This window comes from Panthera onca, chromosome D3 (genome assembly GCF_046562875.1).
Source record: "Panthera onca isolate mPanOnc1 chromosome D3, mPanOnc1 haplotype 2, whole genome shotgun sequence".
NCBI classification, from domain to species: domain Eukaryota; kingdom Metazoa; phylum Chordata; class Mammalia; order Carnivora; family Felidae; genus Panthera; species Panthera onca.
The window spans coordinates 16,928,828-16,948,364 of NC_138350.1; the positions used below are offsets into that span (position 1 = coordinate 16,928,828).

At 50.6% G+C, this 19,537-nt stretch overlaps 1 protein-coding gene across 6 annotated transcripts in view; it reads left to right on the forward strand.

The window, feature by feature from the left end:
• Nucleotides 1-19,537, forward strand: part of ACACB (acetyl-CoA carboxylase beta) — a 107,592-nt gene that overhangs the window by 43,071 nt on the left and 44,984 nt on the right. For all 6 annotated transcript variants that reach the window (XR_013551345.2, XM_078435685.2, XM_078435684.2 and 3 more), the window contains 11 exons: nucleotides 1,873-2,034; nucleotides 3,391-3,554; nucleotides 5,283-5,433; nucleotides 5,533-5,636; nucleotides 6,889-6,970; nucleotides 9,309-9,454; nucleotides 10,621-10,771; nucleotides 12,776-12,910; nucleotides 14,237-14,383; nucleotides 15,686-15,874; nucleotides 17,726-17,826. Coding sequence is in view for 5 of the 6 variants with exons in the window: in XM_078435685.2 (XP_078291811.1) it covers nucleotides 1,873-2,034; nucleotides 3,391-3,554; nucleotides 5,283-5,433; nucleotides 5,533-5,636; nucleotides 6,889-6,970; nucleotides 9,309-9,454; nucleotides 10,621-10,771; nucleotides 12,776-12,910; nucleotides 14,237-14,383; nucleotides 15,686-15,874; nucleotides 17,726-17,826 (1,532 nt within the window). In the remaining variant the exon portion in view is untranslated. The remainder of the gene's footprint in view (nucleotides 1-1,872; nucleotides 2,035-3,390; nucleotides 3,555-5,282; nucleotides 5,434-5,532; nucleotides 5,637-6,888; nucleotides 6,971-9,308; nucleotides 9,455-10,620; nucleotides 10,772-12,775; nucleotides 12,911-14,236; nucleotides 14,384-15,685; nucleotides 15,875-17,725; nucleotides 17,827-19,537) is intronic.

Here is a 19,537-nt window from a genome sequence, read left to right on the forward strand (position 1 = left end):
ATACCTGTTTTTACTGTAGATACATCCACATCTTACGCATACAAAGAGTAAGATGATTTCATCCCCAAGAGCAAATATTTGCCCCCTTGGGGGGCAGTATCAGCCCCGTCGAGAACTTGTGACCCACAGTTAGGAAATCCTGCACCAATGGGAACTCAAATTTGTAAAATATGTGTGTCTTTCCTTTCTTTCCTTGCTTCCTCCCTCCACCAGCATTTTTATTGTTTTTCTATTTTGTGGGGTTTTGTTTTTTGTGTTTTGTTTTTTTTTAGTTTGGGAAATTTCAGGAATGTTGCAAGGACAGTGCAATTAACACCCACCCCCTACCCCTCAGTCCACCAATTGTTAGTCTCTGCCATGTTTGTGTTGTATTTGTGTGTCTGTTTAATTTTTTTTCAGCTTAACTTTTTTTTAATGCTTTATTTACCTTTGAGAGAGAGAGAGAGAGAGACAGAATCCGAAGCAGGCTCCAGGCTCCGAGCTGTCAGCGCAGAGCCCGACGCGGGGCTTGAACTGATGAACTGTGAGATCATGACCTGAGCCGAAGTTGGTTAAGCAACCAATTGACCCACCCAGGCGCCCCGCAGCTTATGTTTTTGAGTGATGTTTTGACTTGAACCTTCTTGGCACTTTACCTCTAAATCCTTGAGTCAAAGGAACTCCCAAGAATAAGATCATTCTAAAAAAAAAGATCATTCTGGCACAACACCACCAGAAAATGATGACGCTTGGTAAAGCACTGATGCCACCACACGTCTATCTAAAATTAAGAAGTATAAAATTAAAAAATTGATAAAATTTAGGGGCTCTTGAGTGGCTCAGCCAGTAGAGCATCGACTCTTGATCTCAGGGTCATGAGTTCAAGCCCCGCATTGGGCGTGGAGCCTGCTTAAACAACAACAAATTTATACAATCTAATACCATTAAGAGTTTCCCCTCTGTTCCAGTAATCTCTTTTTATGGCTATTTTTTTTGCTTACTTTAAAAACCCAGGATCCATTCCCGGACCTCACATTCTGTTTCACCACCACAACTTTTGAGTCTCTCCTCTGTCCTCAGACATACCTTTTTGTTCTCATGTTGGTGTTTGAGAAGAGTTCAGGCAGAACGCCCCTCAGTGTGGATTTGTCTGATGGCTTCTTCCTGGTGGAAAGTCCCGTAAGGGTTTTGGCAACTTACCACCTAGGCGGGCGTTGGGCCCTTCTTAGTGCATCTCATCAGAAAGACCCAGGAGGTTAAATTTGTGTCTTATACTCATTCTGCAGGCTCAGGTTCCTCTGAGTCCTTTTAAAACCTTTAACTCGGGGCCCCTGGGTGGCGCAGTCAGTTAAGCGGCTGACTTCGGCTCAGGGCGTGATCTCACGGTTCATGAGTTCCAGCCCCGGGTCAGGCTCTCTGCTGTCAGCACAGAGCCCACTTTGGATTCTCTGTCCCCTCCCTCTCCGTCACCCTCCCCCTACCCCTGCTGGCTCTTGCTCTCTCTCTCAAAACGGATAAATAAAAACTTTAAAAGTAGTAAAACCTTTAAGTCTGCAGCTGGCCGCCGTTATATCTCCCCTTGCACGGATGGCACCCGGAGTCTGTAACTTTTATTTGACGCACGGGTGTTCTGGTGGCGTGAGGTGGTTTCACGAAAGTGGCTGCTTTTCCTCGGGGGACGCTGTTTGCTCCCTGGGGGCGGAGTCAAGCCTCTTGCCTTTTTCTTGCTTTGCTTCTCCCGCCACCGCAGCCACAGTGTTGCACGCTCAGGACGTGCTCGGTATCCCTGAAATCGTTCACTGCGCCTCTTCCTCCGTGGCAGTGCGCTCGGTGTTTGGGGGCCGGGGTTCCGGTGGGGCTGAGGCTCACGGGGCGTGGATCTCTTCCTTCCAGATCGCCATGGGGGTGCCGTTGCACCGGCTGAAGGATATCCGGCTTCTGTACGGAGAGTCACCATGGGGGGTGACACCCATTTCATTTGAAACTCCTTCTAACCCTCCGCTCGCCCGAGGCCATGTCATCGCGGCCAGAATCACCAGCGAGAACCCAGATGAGGCAAGTTGGGAGGTTCCCCACCCCGCGTCTGCTGTCTCCAGTCTCCCAGTGTGGGACACATCCCAGACGTTAGCCTCGGACGAGACGCCCAGGCTTCCCAGGGTACAGACAGGCGCGGGGAGGCGCACCGTTTGATCGGGGGTGAGCCCTTCATGCGTCTCATTGGTCACTTACATGACGGTTACCCCACCGGGCATTGTTGCCCTGCCCTACAGCTCAACGGGTTGAGGTAGGGTTTTGTGCCTGGGACCTGCTGAGGCCGCGGCCGGGCCCCCTTGTTGGACTCGAAAGGCCACATCCGTTTTGGGGATGAGCAGCCAGGCTTGGAACCCGGGGCCTTGGTTTTCTGGCCCCACGTACTCTCTGCTACAACATAAATGGAGTCTGATCCCCCGTGAGGAGTTCCTTTGCGACTTGTTCTTCCGTGCGCCTTAAAAATCAGCCAGCTGGCATCTGTCCCACTTGACGTAGTTGCTCACGGTTGATTGTCACATGAGCTCCATAAAAATTTACCGCAGCCTGATTGTTCCATGATTACACTCAAGAAACCTGGGGTAAGAGGTTTGTCTCCCCCCACCTCCCTTTTAATGAAAGGATCGTAAGGTGTGGTAGCGCTATTCATTTGGCATCTTGGGCTGCAAACGACCGACTCTGGTGGTGAGTAAGGAAAATGGGAGGTTTTCAGGGGGATGATGCCTGGGAGGGCGGAGAACCAGGTATGGAAACAGCCCAGGCACCTGAAATTCTCCAGCTCTCACCTCCAGGTACCTGTGCCCAAACGGATGCCTCCATTATGTGCATCAGAAGCCCTGATCACGGCAAGCCAGGGTCCGTGTCCCCTCCCCCCTTACTAAAATTATTTTCAGGGGGATGGGATGGGCCATCCCCCACCCCCCAATAAGTGTATTCGGTGTGTGTTAGCGTTAGATTTCTTTATCTGCTGGAATTTTCATAATCCAGAGTTCAAAAGCTTTTTATTACTGACAATATCAAGCTGACAAAATCAGAATGTATTTTCATTCCACTCCATCATGAGCAACGTTCACCCACATCGTATCTGTACTTCCTCCGCGCGCACCCCCCCCCCCGCCCCCGCCCCAGCCCATCCAACTGGGTTATTTATTTTTATAGCTTTTTTAAAGTAGAGATTACCTGCACGCACTGACGTGTGGACAAGGGTAGATACACCCACACCCGCAATGGGAGATATCAATGTTCTGTTGATGACGCTAAGCTTTTAGTTGTGATGGGTGTTCTTGGGTTTTCCTAGGATTTAATTCTGATGCACATTTGGCCGGAGTGACGATTTTTTTTTTTTTTTTTTTTCCCATTTTGCTTTTTCTGCCCGGGCTCCAGGGGTTTAAGCCAAGCTCCGGAACGGTTCAGGAACTGAATTTCCGCAGCAACAAGAATGTGTGGGGTTATTTCAGCGTGGCTGCTACTGGCGGCTTACATGAATTTGCGGATTCCCAGTTCGGGCACTGCTTCTCCTGGGGAGAGAACCGGGAAGAGGCCATTTCGTCAGTATCTCCCTCCTTCCCTCCTCCTTTCCCTCCTTTCTTCGGGAAACTAAAAGTTAGCCTGTGGCTTCAGATGCAGCAGCACCAGGAGATAAAGGAGGCGAATCACCGAGCAGACCCTGTGTCAAATACCCTTTGCTAAAATCCAAGAGCGAAGTCTGCCCTCTTCCTGTGTCCGAGATCCGTAAGGGCCAGTGAGCTCACCAAGGCCATTTTGGTCTTGGGATCATTACAGGTCGCATATAAAAGGTGCCAAGTACTATAGCTTTAAAAAAAAAAAAAAGATGCATGTGGGACTTCTTTAGATACAAACCTTTTAAGTAGGTCCTGGAGAAACGCCCCTTGACAAAGGGGCTCCCGAATCCCGAAACACCCACATCTTAAAATTTCTCCTGCCTTGCCCCGAGCGCAGAGAGGTAAAAACCAGCTCACGTTGTGATTAAACCTTCTCGTGTGGATGAATAACTGTCCTTGAGAGTGAAAAGTCCCAAAGACATTGCAGTCATTCTGTCTCAAAGGCATTAAAATCAGGGTGCCTGGCTGGCTCAGTCGGCGTGGCACGTGACTCTTGATCTCAATGTTGTTAAGTTGGAGCCCCACGTTGGGTGTAAAATTGAAGGGGGAGGAGGAAGGCCAGCCATCCCAGCCCATGCCGATGCAAACGGCCTGTGGCTTGCGTGTCCCATGCTGTGAATGACCAGTATCCATTTCAACAGAATTCAGAGGGAAGAATTTCAGCATTTCTTATGGCCGCCAGAGTCCGGTGCCGGGGGCGGGGGGGTTCAAGGGTGCCAGTTCCCCCAGGACTGAGGCTTTCCTAGGATTTGGGATTTCTCACTGCTACAATTGGGCGTGTCCTGAGCAAATTGGAACAAGCGGGTCACCCTTGAGCCCAGTAGCTCGTCTCGTACGTGCAGATTCCAGTGCCACAGCTGACCTTCCGTAGACTATTGACGCCCTCATTTGATCTTAGTGCATCTTGTGTATTTTCTGTCCCCCCCGAACTGGGCTTGTGATTTGCCCCTTTGCTCCACCTGCTGAATGCACGCTGGGACACCAATGTCAGATATCAAAGCTCCCTCCCGGGAAGAGAATTGTTCTAATCCCACCTCTTTCTCTGGTGCCCAACACTCTCCCTGTGATTTCATAGGGAGTAGGGGTATCAGCCCTTTGGACTGGAGCCCTGTTTGGGGGAAGGCCACCCCTCTGGGAGATGGGAGGTGGTGACCAACCAGGCACGGGTGGATGGGTGACCGCCACCCCCTCAGTGGAGGGACAGCGTTGGCCGTCCGTAGGCCCACCCCGTGCATACCCGGCAAAGCAGCTGCCCTGGGTGCTGAGGATTTGAATAGGGCTGGCCGGAGAGAGGCAGAGCTACTGGCCGTGGTTAATAATCATTACCATCACGGTAATTAATCCTGTTGGTAGCAACCGACCTTTTTTATCGGTGACTGTGTGCTCTCTATGGATTGTCTCACTTTAATCCTCAAGCACCCGTTGGAAGTCAGAGTTATCTCCCCGTTTTCCAGATGAGGAAACTGAAGCCCAGAGCGGTTAAGTCCTTTGCCCAAGTGACCAGTAAATGCTGGAGCCGAGATTGACACCTGGGCCATTGGACTCAGGCCCCCCTCTCTCAACTCTGCTATTCTGGCTCTCTGAGAAGCACGCAGGAACTCTGTTGGCCGGTATATTAATTTGGAAAACAATCAATGTGCCTTTCCCCTCAAGGAACATGGTGGTGGCTTTGAAGGAGCTGTCCATCCGGGGCGACTTCAGGACCACCGTGGAGTATCTCATTAACCTGCTGGAGACCGAGCGTTTCCAGAACAATGACATCGACACAGGGTGGTTGGATCACCTCATCGCTGAGAAAGTGCAGGTGGGGGGGGGCTGCATGCTTCTCCCCTCGGGGTCGTGGAGCCCCCGGCTCCTCGTGGGCTCGGTCACCACCGACACTGAAGCGCGGAGTCTTTCCTAGGCTGAGAAGCCAGATATCATGCTTGGGGTGGTGTGTGGAGCCTTGAACGTGGCCGATGTGATGTTCAGAACCTGCATGACGGATTTCTTACACTCGCTGGAAAGGTAGGGCACGATGGTAATTCTCCACCGCCCCCCCCCCCCCTCCCGTGGGACGCGCGTTAGTGGTGAGGAAGGCGATGACCAGCGCCCAGGCAGTTAGGGAATCCCTCCTCCGTGCTTGCCTCTGAAATTCCTCGCCTGAACCGAGTCTGCCCTGGAGGAGAGTCGCTGGGGATGGGATCCTCAAGGCAGCAGACAGAGGGGTGCTTATTCATGCTGACTTGTGCAAGCGACGTCATAATACTTGAGTTCAGAAAGAAGGTGGATTTGAGAAGCAAAGCAGGGTATAGGTCACCTCTACAAATGTTCTTTCTGGTCCCTCACCCGAATCAGACGGTGACTAGTGAAATGGAAGGGGCCAGGTCGCTCACTGTTAGAATGGGCCAGGATTTCGCAGCTTCAGCACCCTTGATGTTTTGAGTTTTTTTTTTTTTTTTTAATGTTTATTTTTTGAGAGAGAGAGAGAGACAGAGTGCGTGCCACAGAGGGGCAGAGAGTGAGGGAGACGCAGAATCTGAAGCAGGCTCCAGGCTCCAAGCTGCTGGCACAGAGCCCGATCCGGGGCTCAAACTCATGAACCGTGAGATCACGACCTGAGCTGAAGTCGGATGCTCGACTGACTGAGCCGCCCAGGCGCCCCTGAGCTGATTCATTTTTTACTGCGGATTCATTTTTTATTGCAAGGGCTGTCCTGTGCACTGTGGGAAGTTAGCAGCATCCCTGGCCCTCTATCCCCAGTGTCCTCCCACCCCCTCACTCCGCCAGAAGCCATGACAATCAAAGACATCTCTAGACATTGCCAAATGTCCTAGAGTAGAGGCTGAAGTCACCCCTCGTGGAGAAACATTGTGATAGGCAAATGAAACTACAAAAAAAAATTTAAAAAGAGAATAGATTTTAGTGCTTGGTTATCATGCTTTTGAACAGTAATAGAATCTCAGTGCGTGCACCCAGTTTCTTTCATAAGCAGGTGGCAGGATTCCCACATGGGGAGTTTTTCTAAGAACAAGCATTATGAATTTTGCTTCCTGGGAAGCCCTCTGGAAATTTCTCATCCTTGAGTAAGTGCTGTTTCCTTAAGTCCTGAGGAATGTCAGTTTCCTTGCCTTTTCATCAGTTTTAGCTTTTTTAGTACAGTCAGGTGGGTTGATGCTTAGGCAGGGCAAAGAGCTGAGTGATTGGTTCAAATCCAGAGGACGGCTGCAGAGTTCTCGTTCATTCCCACAGCCGACCGTGAGTCTGTCTTCTCTTTCAGGGGCCAGGTCCTTCCTGCCGCTTCTCTGCTGAACATCGTGGATGTGGAATTAATTTATGATGGTGTTAAGTACATTCTCAAGGTGAAGGCCCCGGGTTTCTCGGATGTCTCCAACACCCTGGAGGCTGGTGGGAGTTTTTATTTCTGCAGGGAGCCATGCCCGGAGTGGACTTGCTCATGCTTGGGTCCTGGGACGCCCCAGGCAGTCCTGTGATCTTGAAACCTAAGCCCTTTGGGTTTCAGAATGCACAGACATGAGCGATAGGCACAAGGTACAACAGAGCATGTGTTAGCGTCCTGGGGCCTCAGTAACAAAGTACTGTAAGCTGGTGGTTTCAGACAACAGAAAGGTTATGTCTCGCACTCCGGAGGCCAAAGTCTAAAATCCAGGTGTCCGCTGGGCCCTGGTTTCTCTGAAGTCTCCAGGAAAGAGTCTGCTTCATGCTTTCCTAGCTTCTGATGGTTGTGGGTGGTCCTTGGTATTCCCCGGTCTACAGACTGTCACCCTGATCTATGCCCCTGGCTTCATATGACCGCCTTGCATGTGGGTATGTGTTCACAGTGTCTTCCTTCTGCATTGGGTCTCTTCTCAGAAAATCACCAGTCAGATCGCATTTAGGGCCCACCCTCCTCCGGTAGGACCTCTTTCAACTAATTACACCTGCAAAGACACTATTTCCAAATCAGGTTGACATTCTGAGGTGCCAGGAAGGACATGAATTTGGGGGGATGATATCCAGTCCAGTACAGAGCATGAGCAGGACCTGTGCTGAGCTGGCATAGTGTGTGGGTCCCTTTCCACAGGGCTGGTGAGGCCAGCTCTGCACCGAAGGTCAATGTGTGGCTTTCTAATCTCTCCCTGGCCCACCTTCAGGGCTTTCCTGAAGGTTACTCGGGGTGGCTGTCCCTTCAGAAGTATCCGGTTACCCTTGCTGGGACACCCGAGGTCAATTCAGCAGAGACTATCAGGGAGTCTCTGAGATGTGCGGTCACAGGGTCAGGCCCTAGTTCTGAGTCGGGGTGACCTGTAGGGCCAAAGTGTCCCCAAGAAGCTAAGGCGGCCTTTAGGGAGGGAAAAGATAACCGAACTTGAGTCAGCTTTTGAGGCAGAATATTTATTTTCTGTTATCTTTAAGATCACTGAGCACTTTACGCTTCCAACTTTGGGGTTTTTCAGGTTTAGTTCAGCCGAACGAGCGTGTTATCCATGCGGGCGTGCTTATAAAACCACTTTTTACCCCTCCATGCTGCTTGGCTATTCTGGGGGCCCTGGTTCCCCCAGTGTGATTTTTAAATATGGCACATGCTTATTGCATAAAAGTCAAAAATTTCAAGCAAGCACAAAACATCAAAAGAGCAAGCCCTTCAGGTGCTGACTCCGGGAGGCGATCCCTATTAACGTCTTAGCAAATCTCTTCAAAATTTTTTTCCCCTCAGGCATTGATTTTGCACATTGAGATCATGGTGCAAATACTGTTTTACTGCTTTGATATTATTACGGCATGATGTTTTCCCCTGTTAGTAACAAGGTTTCTTATATCAGGTTGTTGTCTCTAATGCTGTCCAGTAGAACTTTCCGTAGGAAGGCAAATGTTCTGTATCTGTGCTGTCCAGTATGGGGCCACCTGTATCTACTGAGTGCCGAGGAACTAAATTTTCCTTTTTTTTTTTAAGTGAAATTAGCCATGTAAATAGCCAGCCTAGCCAGGGGCGGCCATGTTGGACAGTGCTGGTCTAGAGTATTCCATTGCAAGGTCGTTAGATGGCTACTTTCTCAGTCTTTCTGTTGCCACGAATAGTGTTGCAATAGACATTCCTATACTTCTTAATACCTTTTGTTTCCACATGAATATTTTACGGGTCAAGGGCTCTTTAGGGTGTTTCGTGTTCTGAGAGAGAGCACTCATGTCGAACCGAAGGCTAGTATGTCCGGTTGAAGTACAGAGCTGAGGTCAGGGCGTGGCCACCTGTGCCTTTCTCAAGTGTCCCAAATGTCTGGTGTGCCCCTGGGCAGAGCCGGGTCTGAGGAGGACAGAGTCCTGGTCACTGCTGGAGTCTCCAGGACTGCCTCGCTCCCGGCGAGACCCCCACCCCATCTCTTTGCTACTCAGGGTGGCCCTGCTTGGGGGCTGATGCTTGAAGACAGGAATCGGAAGGGCAAGCGATTGGTGGGGATGTGGCCAGGCTGGAACTCCGCCTGTAGCCAGTGGCCATCAGGCCACCCAGGGGACAAGTGTGGCACCACTCTGCAGCTCCAGCAGTGGCTCCCTGGGGGCGAATGAGGGCCGAGACTGGAGAGATTGCAAACGTCTACCGTGGCACTCCCACTGTGGATCCTAGCCCTTGCTCGTGGCGCCCTGGCACCCAGGGACATGCGGGCCTCCTGAATTCGGGCAGGGACACTGAGTCTGTCCCTACAGGTGGCCCGGCAATCTCTGACCATGTTCGTCCTCATCATGAACGGCTGTCACATCGAGATCGACGCCCACCGGCTGAATGACGGTGGGTTACTGCTGTCCTACAATGGCAACAGCTATACCACCTACATGAAAGAAGAGGTTGACAGGTACATGGCGGGGTACACAGAGCCGCGGGTTGAAAATACAAAGCCAGCTGTGTGCAGCCCAGGAGTCTTCGATAAAGTACCATTTCCAGTAAATTCTGGGGCCCATGGAGAGGTTAATCTCTTGGCTGGAAAAACACCAACTGGCAGACATCTGGGGGGAGGCTCCCAGGAGGCCCGTTTCTAGTGACATAGCGGGGTTCAGAGCCAGATGGGATGTGACTCCCAGCTCCGTGGCCTGCGAGGTGTGCGACAGTGTGTCAGCTGCCCCTTGTCTGAGCTGCGGTGCCCACACCGGGCTGAGCGCAGGCCTGGAGGAGAAGCAGCCGTCCAGTTAGGGCAACGGCTCCTCGTACCAGGCACGGAGCTAGGTGCTGGGATGAGACCGTGGTCACGACCAATGGAGCCTGTTGGCGAATGTGACCCATTAAACAAGCAGAAGTGGCAGGAAAGGTCTCTGTGCACCTGAGTGGGTGAAATACAGGAAGGAGACCCAGAAAGCACGTAGCAGGGGGGCATCACGAGATAGACCCAAAGACCCTCCTATTCTGATGCAGCTGACCACACTGAGCTCATACAATGAAATGTGGACCAGCCCTGACGAGCAGGCAGTACCGACCCCCTCTCCCGCTCCAGCCGAGGGGAGTCAGGCCCAGTGCCTGCGAAAGCTCCGCTTAGAGAGTTGTCTCCCTTCCCAACCTTCGAAGTTTTGGAAGAAGGCAGACTGGATTCGCCCCAGCCAGAGCACTATTTTATTACCTCTTTTTAAGCCATGTTCTGTCTGCCAGGAATGTTCAAGGTTATTATAGGCTCCCCCCGGGGGCATACTCTCCCCAGTTCGGTTATAAGGCGAAGACTTACCATTGGTAACTATATATCGAATAATATTGATTGCGTTCTCTGTGCCTGTTAGAATTCTATCAGTAAAAGGGACTTGTTTTCAGCCAGAAAAGGGTCACACCTTTTGCTCACCCGCTTCATTCCCAGTTATCTCTGCTGTAACCGTCAAAGGCTAGCATTTGGGAAAGTTGGAGTCCAACAGACCACGTGCAGGGTCATGCTCATGGCTGCCTCTAGGGAGGGGGAGATACCGACCAAAGCCTGACTTGGGCGTGCGGGGTGGATGGTCCTCCCCATCTACCCGCCTGCCCGCCCGTTCTCCCTCCCAGTTACCGTGTTACCATTGGCAACAAGACCTGTGTGTTTGAGAAGGAGAACGATCCCACGGTCCTGAGGTCCCCTTCGGCCGGGAAGCTAATACAGTACACGGTGGAGGACGGGGGCCACGTCGAGGCTGGGAGCAGCTACGCGGAGATGGAGGTGAGCACAGAGCCCGCCCCTGGGGTGAGGCTGCAGCCGGGTCTCCCCTCCCCCCACTCCCCAAGGGAGGACCATCCGCCATCATCCAGTCTGCACCTCTCCCCTGGGCTGCCACCTGCTGACTCCTCAGAGAGCCAGTATGTGGGGTTCAGCCCAAATTCTCTGCAGTGTTCAAAGGGAAAACCTCCAAAATGTACACTCTGCAGGAACAAGTGAGAACTGATTTTTTTTTTCAAGCTTATTTTTACTTATTTTGAGAGAAGGACAGGAGAACAAGTGAGAGAGGGACAGAGAAGAAAGGGGGAGAGAGAGAATCCCAAGCAGGTTCCACGCTGCCAGCACAGAGCCCGATGCGGGGCTCAAACTCACGAACTGTGAGCTCATGACCTGAACTGAAGTCAAGAGTCAGACGTCTAACTGACTGAGCCACCCACGTGCCCCAAGAACTGATTAATAATAATGACGGTGATGATTTAACAAGCCGTAAGCCAATACTTATAAAGTGCTTGCCTGTGGCAGGTGCTACTGTAGGCATTTTACGTGTCTTTAATTACCTTCTGTAATCTTTCCGGCAACAGTCATAGGAGATGGGCACAGAGAGGATTCCCACTTGACACATGAAGAAACGGGCCCAGGCAGGCCGAGGAACTCACTCAAGGTCACACAGGTTCACACCTGGGCTCCATGCCACGCTGCCACGGTAAATAATACGATGATGGCAGTGAAAATGCGGCGGCTGTAGGAGGTGGTCCTTGCTGACCTCCCGCCATGTGCCAGGCTCCTCTTCTCGGGTAATCCTGGTTACTCAAGAGGCCTGTGAGGCGTGGCTGTCTTCCATTTTATGGTTGAGGAGAGTGAGGCTCAGAGAGGGCAAGGCACCTGGTAGAGGTCATGGAGCGATGGGTGGGGTGCTGGGCTCCAGCCCAGGTCTGTCTCGGGCGCCCAGGCTGTGAGCTGCTGACCTAAAGGGTCACAGTGCCGGCTGCCTGCAGCCCACGCCACGGTGGCAAAACTCATCGTGTCTGTGTTGGCAGACCGTCAGGCCAGTCAAAGGGGCTGGTGACTGTGCTGGGAGCATGTTCTTCTTGCCACCAAGTGTTCCCCAGAGGGTTTTCTCACTGCCTTTAAGAGAGGAGCCGGTCACTAGGGGCGCCTGGGTGGCTCAGTCGGTTAAGCGTCCGACTTCAGCTCAGGTCACGATCTCACGGTCCGTGAGTTCGAGCCCCACGTCGGGCTCTGGGCTGATGGCTCAGAGCCTGGAGCCTGCTTCTGATTCTGTGTCTCCCTCTCTCTCTGCCCCTCCCCCATTCATGCTCTGTCTTTCTCTGTCTCAAAAATAAAACGTTAAAAAAAAAATTAAAAGAAAAAAAGAAAGGAGCCGGTCACAAAATACACCATGTTTTCGGAATATGTCTGTTAATCCCCCCCCCCCCCCAAATGATTTAACTGTATTTCTAAGACAGAGGCTTTACATCACAAATAAAATCAGTTTCTGGGGCACCTGGGTGGCTCAGTCGATTAAGCATCCAACTCTTGATTTTGGCTCAGGTTTGAGCCCCGCATCGGGTTTTGTGCTGGCAGTGTGGAGCCTGCTTGGGATTCTCTCTCTCTCACTCTCTCTCTCTCTCTCTCTCTCTCTCTCTCTCTTTCTCTCTCTCTCTCTTTCAAAAGGAAGTAAATAAACTTAAAAGAAAAAAAAAAGAAAAAAGAAATTAAAAAAAGCAGTTTCCGTGCCTGTAAAATGGGTACAATAAACACCTGCCTTCCCAGCTGCCTTTGCAGATGGAGATAATTCACGAACAGCACTGAGCCTAGCACACAGCAGGCTTCTGGCAAATACCAGTTCCCTCCATCCTTTACACATGAACTCTGCTCAGGGAGTCGTTCTATTTAAATGGCCAAGGACCTGCTCCAGAAAACTGGTTCTGGGGGACTCTAGCTGTCACACACGCACACACAGCCAGTCCTGGCGGGCTCAGCTCGTCTTTTCCTTCTGCAAAACAGGTGATGAAGATGATCATGACCCTGAACGTGCAGGAAAGCGGCCGGGTGAAGTACATCAAGCGTGCGGGGGCCGTGCTGGAAGCAGGCTGTGTGGTGGCCAAGCTGGAGCTCGATGACCCTTCCAAAGTGCGCCCGGTATGTTGCACCCCGGCACAGCCTCCCTGGCTGGCTCTGCCCGTTCAGGGAGCCGAGCTGGCTTAAGACTCCTGACTCTTGTCCTGCCCCTGTGGGCCCCCGGCAGCGGCATGACGGGCACAGAAGCCTGCCTGCCTCTGCTCCTACCCCTCCCATCAGCTCCGCATCTGGCTCAGGGTCAAACTCAGGTTCTTCTGATAACCTACAAGACCCCAACTGAGTTGTCCCCCACTGGCTTTTTCTTCCCCCCACTGTCTTCTCTGGCTTCACCCACTTTTCTTCTCCCCCTCATTTAATCGAACATGCCAGGATCTTCCACTTAGAACCTGCCCCCTTTGCCCAGAAGAACCTTCCCCCAGATGTTTTCAGTGCTTACCCTCTTACCTCTTGTAAACATTTATTCGAGCGTCATCTCTGAACCCACCCCCACCCCCCGCAGTGAGGCCTTTCTGGACCACCTTTTAAAAATGTTTAATAGATTTTTTTAGTTTTATATTCACAGAAAATTTTGGCAAGATAGTACAGAGAGTTTCTATATACCTTGCACCCAGTTTTCCTCTTACCGTCTTATATTAGTGTCGCTCAGCTCCATAAGTGCAGGAAGAGGGACTGCCCTTGGCCCCCGCTGTGGGGGCCCAGCTGGAGAACCAGCCCCAAACTACGCAGAACGAAACCCTCTGGTTAATCTCAAAGGACAAGAGGAGCCCACAGGGGTGGGGCAGCGGAAGGGGCAGGAAGCTGAGGGTTCCAGGCCAGCAGAACAGCACGTCCCAAACCTCCTGGGCCCCAGGGCTGCACGAAGTAGGCAGTCAGTGGACATTTGTAGAACGAATGACTAAATGAATGGGCGTGTGAGGTCAGGGTGAACCCTTGGGGGGAGCTTTTTGTTTTTTGGTTCTCCAAGGCTAAATGTTTGTGATTTACAAAAAGCTGGGACATTGGCATGAGAGTTTCGTTAAGTTTTCATCCGGCTAGGTGTTTATGTCTGGGATTGGATAAAGACTGAAAATAAATAGGGAAAATAGATAGTCGTGATTAGAAAGCAAAGTGAAACAAAAGAACCTAATCTCCTCCAGAATCACCGGGGGCACCTGACAACGGATTACGGCATTTGCGATGGGGGAGATTTGGGAAGCCAGCATTGGGGCGTGAATGTAGCAATTGTGACTTTCCAGTACGATGTCTTCTGGGTTTTTCGTTCTTTCTCCCTCAGGCTTCATCCTAATTATATTGTGTGTTGGTAGATCTGCCTCGCCCCTCGTTTTTATCTTGTCTTACTCAGGAGGCAGGTGTCCTTGACCTCTGGTTCTTGCTGTGTCTCGTCAGGCCGAGCCATTCACAGGAGAGCTCCCTTCCCAGCAAACTCTGCCCATCATCGGAGAGAAACTACACCAGGTTTTCCACAACGTCCTGGAAAACCTGACCAACGTCATGAATGGCTACTGTCTGCCAGAGCCTATTTTTAGCACAAAGGTAGGTCATGTGCGAAGGATGGGTATGTAGTCTGCACGCGTGTGCAGGTCTGTGAAGAGCCACGAGGGTTTAAACCATCAGATCCGAGGTCTTTACTGAAGTAAGGAATGGAAAAACGGCTAGTCCTCCGTTTTTACAAAGGACTTCCTCACTTTGATTGTAAACACGGGTGTACGTTTCTCTTTGCTTCCATACTGTTGCGAAAGCTGTATTGGTTTTTTGTGGTTCAGTTCGTTGCATCCTGGGGAGTGTTCAAGCTGTGCGTGAGGAAAGGAGTCCGCGTGGGTCCCCTCTTAGAGAGCAAGGAAGGCGCTTTGGTCAGAGACACGCTCTGTTCGTTGTTCATCGTTCCAGGGGTCCGTTGCCTACTTACTCTGTAGAGAAATGAGTTTTCACACTTGCAGGCTTCTGCGCAAGACCCACGATGCTAAATTCATCATCACTAGTAATAACATCGTGCGTCACCTTCTATCTCTTAGTGGTGGTGACTGTGCGGTGGTGTTTATGGCCAGTATGATATTATTTCCACCTTACAGGTAAGGAAACTGGGACACAGAGAGGCTAAGAAACTTGTCCCGTTTCATCCGTGAAAAAGATCGGGTTGGATTTGAACACTGACCATCTGTCTTCAGGGTCTGTGCTCTTAACTCCCGTGTTGTCTAATTGTGATCGCCGTGACGGCCACACTTCTTTAGCCTTTGCACTTGCCAGCGTGTGCATTCTTTCAGTTTTAAACCGCCCGACCCCTGTGGTGGCAGCACTCTTATCCTTCTCACTCAGAGACTGTCAACATTTCGGCTGCTGGGACCCCTGGAAGCAGCTTCGTGTCGCTGTTAAGCATCTCGGGAGCTTGATGGCCCGAGTTTGCTTCTCACTAGCTGGGTGACTTTGGATAACTCAGTCAGCCTCTCTGTTTCAGGTTTCTCAACTATAAAATGGGAATAATGATTATCCCTACTTTGTAGGGTTATTTCTGAGGATCGGGGGGGAAGGTACAAATAAAAGTTTTAGCGCAGTGCCTGGCACTGAGCAAGCGTCCTCGGATGTGAGCTCTTCGTGTGGCCTTGTGTAATATCCTCACGCCAGGCTGGCGGATGCATGGAGAGGGGAGTGCAGGGAAACTGAGTATTCCCCTTGTGGTCAGTGGGCCATTCCGCTCGGGACTGTTCTAGAGGCTGCTGCGTCTAGCTCTTGGGCTCCTCGAGTACAGGACCTGGGTGGTGCATGTCGCGTGCCTCGTGGAGGGTGGTGTTGCCCAAGGACCCGCAGGGCCTCAGGCTGACGCCGTGGTCCCCGCTTCAGCTGAAGGAGTGGGTGCAGAAACTCATGACGACCCTGCGGCACCCGTCCCTGCCGCTGCTGGAGCTGCAGGAGATCATGACCAGCGTGTCGGGCCGCATCCCCGCCCCCGTGGAGAAGTCGGTCCGCAGGGTGATGGCTCAGTATGCCAGCAACATCACCTCGGTGCTGTGCCAGTTCCCCAGCCAGCAGGTACGTGCCCCCCACCCGGCCCCACCAGGGGACCCCCGGGTGCCACTCAGGAACTCAACTCCCGGTCACCGTGGCCTCTGATCGAGCACGCACGGTGTTGGGGGCTAACCCCACCATTTTCTCCAAAGCAACAACTGTTCAGATGAACACAGGGGCCTCACTCTATAGAACTCAGATTCAGAATAGGAGTGAGCGGTTGCTACAAATGCAGGGAGCATTTTCCACACCTGACCTGGCTGAAAGAGAGGCAGTTGTGGGTTTTTCTTGCAAGACTGTAGCTTTGACTTTCCTCTGGTGTCTGTAAGGTGATCATCTTGGGACTAGATGTGTATATAATATTTTTACGTGATGGAAAGCCTTCCAGGGTCGTATAAAATATCTCTAATAATACTATGTTGGCCTGATTTTTTTTTTTTTTTTTTTTGCTTTTATCAAGCATTTTAAAGGCAATTTGCTTTTGGAAGAACCTGCCCGTGTCTCATTAGAAGGGATTCATACCGTCACTGTTCCCCCACCCACATGTTCGTGATTTGGGGAGCTAGGGGTCAGCCACTCCAGAGGTTGGAATAGATCCCACCAAAAGGGATCTAATATGGATTTATACTGGAAGAGGCTGAGTGAAAGACACCAAAGATCACCTGTTGCATGATTCCATAGAAAAAGCAAATCCCTGGAGACAAAAAGTGGATTAGGGGTTGCCAGGGGCTGGGGGAGGGGGATCCAGACATTTTTAAATGCTTATCGGGTTGCTTTCTGGGACGATGAAAATGCTCTCAAACTAGATAGTGGCAAATGGTTGCACAACTTTGAATGGACTGAGAAATGCTGAATTAGGTGCATACTTTCAAGGCGGGGGAGAAAGGCGCCCGGTGGCTCATTCGGTTAAGCGTCCGGCTTCGGCTCAGGTCATGATCTTGTGGTTCGTGAGTTTGAGCCCCACACCGAGCTCTGTGCTGACAGCTCAGAGCCTGGAGCCTGCTTTGGATTCTGTGTCTCCCTCTGTCTCTGCCCCTCCCCTGCTCGTGCTCTGTCTCTCAAAAATAAATAAACGTTAAAAAAAATAAAAAGAAAATGAATGGGAGACATACCATGGTATGTGAATGATATCTCGACTGAAAAATAACCAAAACACAACTCTAAAGAACCCCAGTTGAGAAAAGTATGCATTTGGACCTTTTAGGAATTTGTTGTTAGTGTAGATTTTTTCATTAAAAACAATTTTTGTTGCCAAAAGCAGTATGATAATACCAATAAATCTAGTTATAAAAACAAGACACCCCCCCCCCCCCAGCACCTTCATTTTCCCTGGGGTTGAAAATTCCCTTCCCTTTTCCCAGACCACTCATATTTGTGGAGAAGAATAATACACGTGTCTTTACGGGATTGTTGTCATTTCTGAGCTCTTGAATTCCTCCAGCCATGTGTTGAGAGGGACAAACAGCTGGTGGCCAGAGAGCTTTGGAGCTGAAATTTTTGATTTTTAAAAATGTTTTTTAATGTTTATTCACTTTTGAGACAGAGAGGGAGAGAGGGAGGGAGGGAGGGAGGGTGAGCAGGGGAGGGACAGAGAGAGAGAGGGAGACACAGAATCCGAAGCAGGCTCCAGGCTCCGAGCCGTCAGCACAGAGCCCGACGTGGGGCTCGAACCCACGAACCGTGATATCATGACCTGAGCTGAAGTCGGACGCTCAACTGACTGAGCCACGCAGGTGACCCAAGAAATTTTCGATTTTTGAATGAGCCTTGAATGGGTCCTCCATGGAATCCCACGGTGGGTCTTTCTGGTGACTTCTGGAGGTGACCGGATCGTATGGTGATGAGTGGTCAGACCTATCCTGTCTGCCCTTCTAGATAGCCACTATCCTGGACTGCCACGCGGCCACCCTGCAGCGGAAGGCTGACCGGGAGGTGTTCTTCATGAACACCCAGAGCATCGTGCAGCTGGTCCAGAGGTGAGTCCCGGGCCCCCCATGGGGTGTAGTTGTCACCACACGAACGTGGCACTCTGGGGCTCTCTGAAGCTAAGACCCAGCCCATGGGGTTACCTATTCCTAACCCTAGAAACTCCAAGCAAGACCCTTTTCTCCTGTGATCTCAGTTCACCAAGTTGTAAAATAGGACTTAAGACACTTCACGCACAGTAAGTCATCCTGAGTTACAAGTGGATTAAGTTTTGTAAAGGGCTGATGACACATGGCACATACTCAGGGGAGCTTTGACTACATGACAGTGGGATACAGTGGTTTTGTTGGCTTTATAAAGGACTATACCCATTATTGTTGTCGTTTTGAAATCATTGCAGAGGAGAGATGATGAAGATTTTTTCAGCTATGTTTTGTTTTGAATGTTTATTTATTTTCGAGAGAGAGAGAGAGCACGCACGAGCAGGGGAGGGGCAGAGAGAGAGGGAGACACAGAATCCGAAGCAGGCTCCAGGCTCTGAGCCGTCAGCACAGAGCCCGATACGGGGCTCGAACTCACAAACCGTGAGAACATGACGTGAGCCGAAGTCAGATGCTTAACTGACTGAGCCACACAGGTGCCCCAAGAATTTGTATTTTGAGGAGCTATTGAGCAGCAAGAACTATTCTAATGACAGGAAGAATGGCCATGTTGTGTGAAAACTGTGTCGCAGGAAAGCTTTGCATGTAAGGACAGAATCCAAACATTTTTAAACCAGAGGAGATGAAGTCTGTGCACATTTACCACCTTCTGGAAACTACTGGAGGCACAGAGAGGTAGGACCCTGGGAGGCTGCCCCTCTCTTCAGGGAGCTCTTCGGCTCATGGGGACTCGGACTGCTCATAGAGGATCGACCTGACAAAGGGTATCTTTGGATCCCCCACAAGAAGAGAGTTTCACAGCCAAGCGCTAGGAGGGGAGACCCTCCCCCAGAACACTTTGACCGCTAACTTTCAACCCACCCTTTCGCTTCAGAGAAACACCTAGAAGAAAATGAACAAATGTTAAGTTAGCTAAATTCCCTGGCAGGTTTTTCTGTGTTAAACATAAGTAGCAAAGCTCTGTTTTTTGTTTGTTTTTTTTTTAAATTTTATTTATTTATTTAGGTAATCTCTACACCCAACGTGGGGCTCACAACCCTGAGATCCAGAGTCATATGCTTTACCAGCTGAGTCAGCCAGGCACCCCTCAAAGCTCTGTTCTATGTATATGTGTGTGTGTGTGTGTATATATATATGTATATATACATACGCGTATATGTATATATATATACACGCACACATACATACATATATACGTATATATATAAATTACATTTGATTTTAAAAAAAAGGAAGGAAGAAAAAAGAAAGAAAGAAAGAAAGAAAAGAAAGAAAAGAAAGAAAGAAAAGAAAGGAAAATGGGGCCCCTTGGTGGCTCAGTCGGTTCAGTTCAGGTCACGATCTCATGGGTCTTGAGTTCAAGCCCGTGTCGGGCTCTGTGCTGACAGCTTGGAGCCTGGAGCCTGCTTCGGATTCTGTGTCTCCACCTCTCTCTCTCTCTCTCTCTCTCTGCCCCTCCCTGCTTGCACTCTCTCTCTCTCTCAAAAATAAACATCCAAAAAAAAAAAAAATCACATTTGAATAAGTGCATGTTTTGGGTGCTTTCTTTTGTTGTCATTTAAGTGACGCTGGGGTTAAACTGGTCTCAACGCCCTTAAAA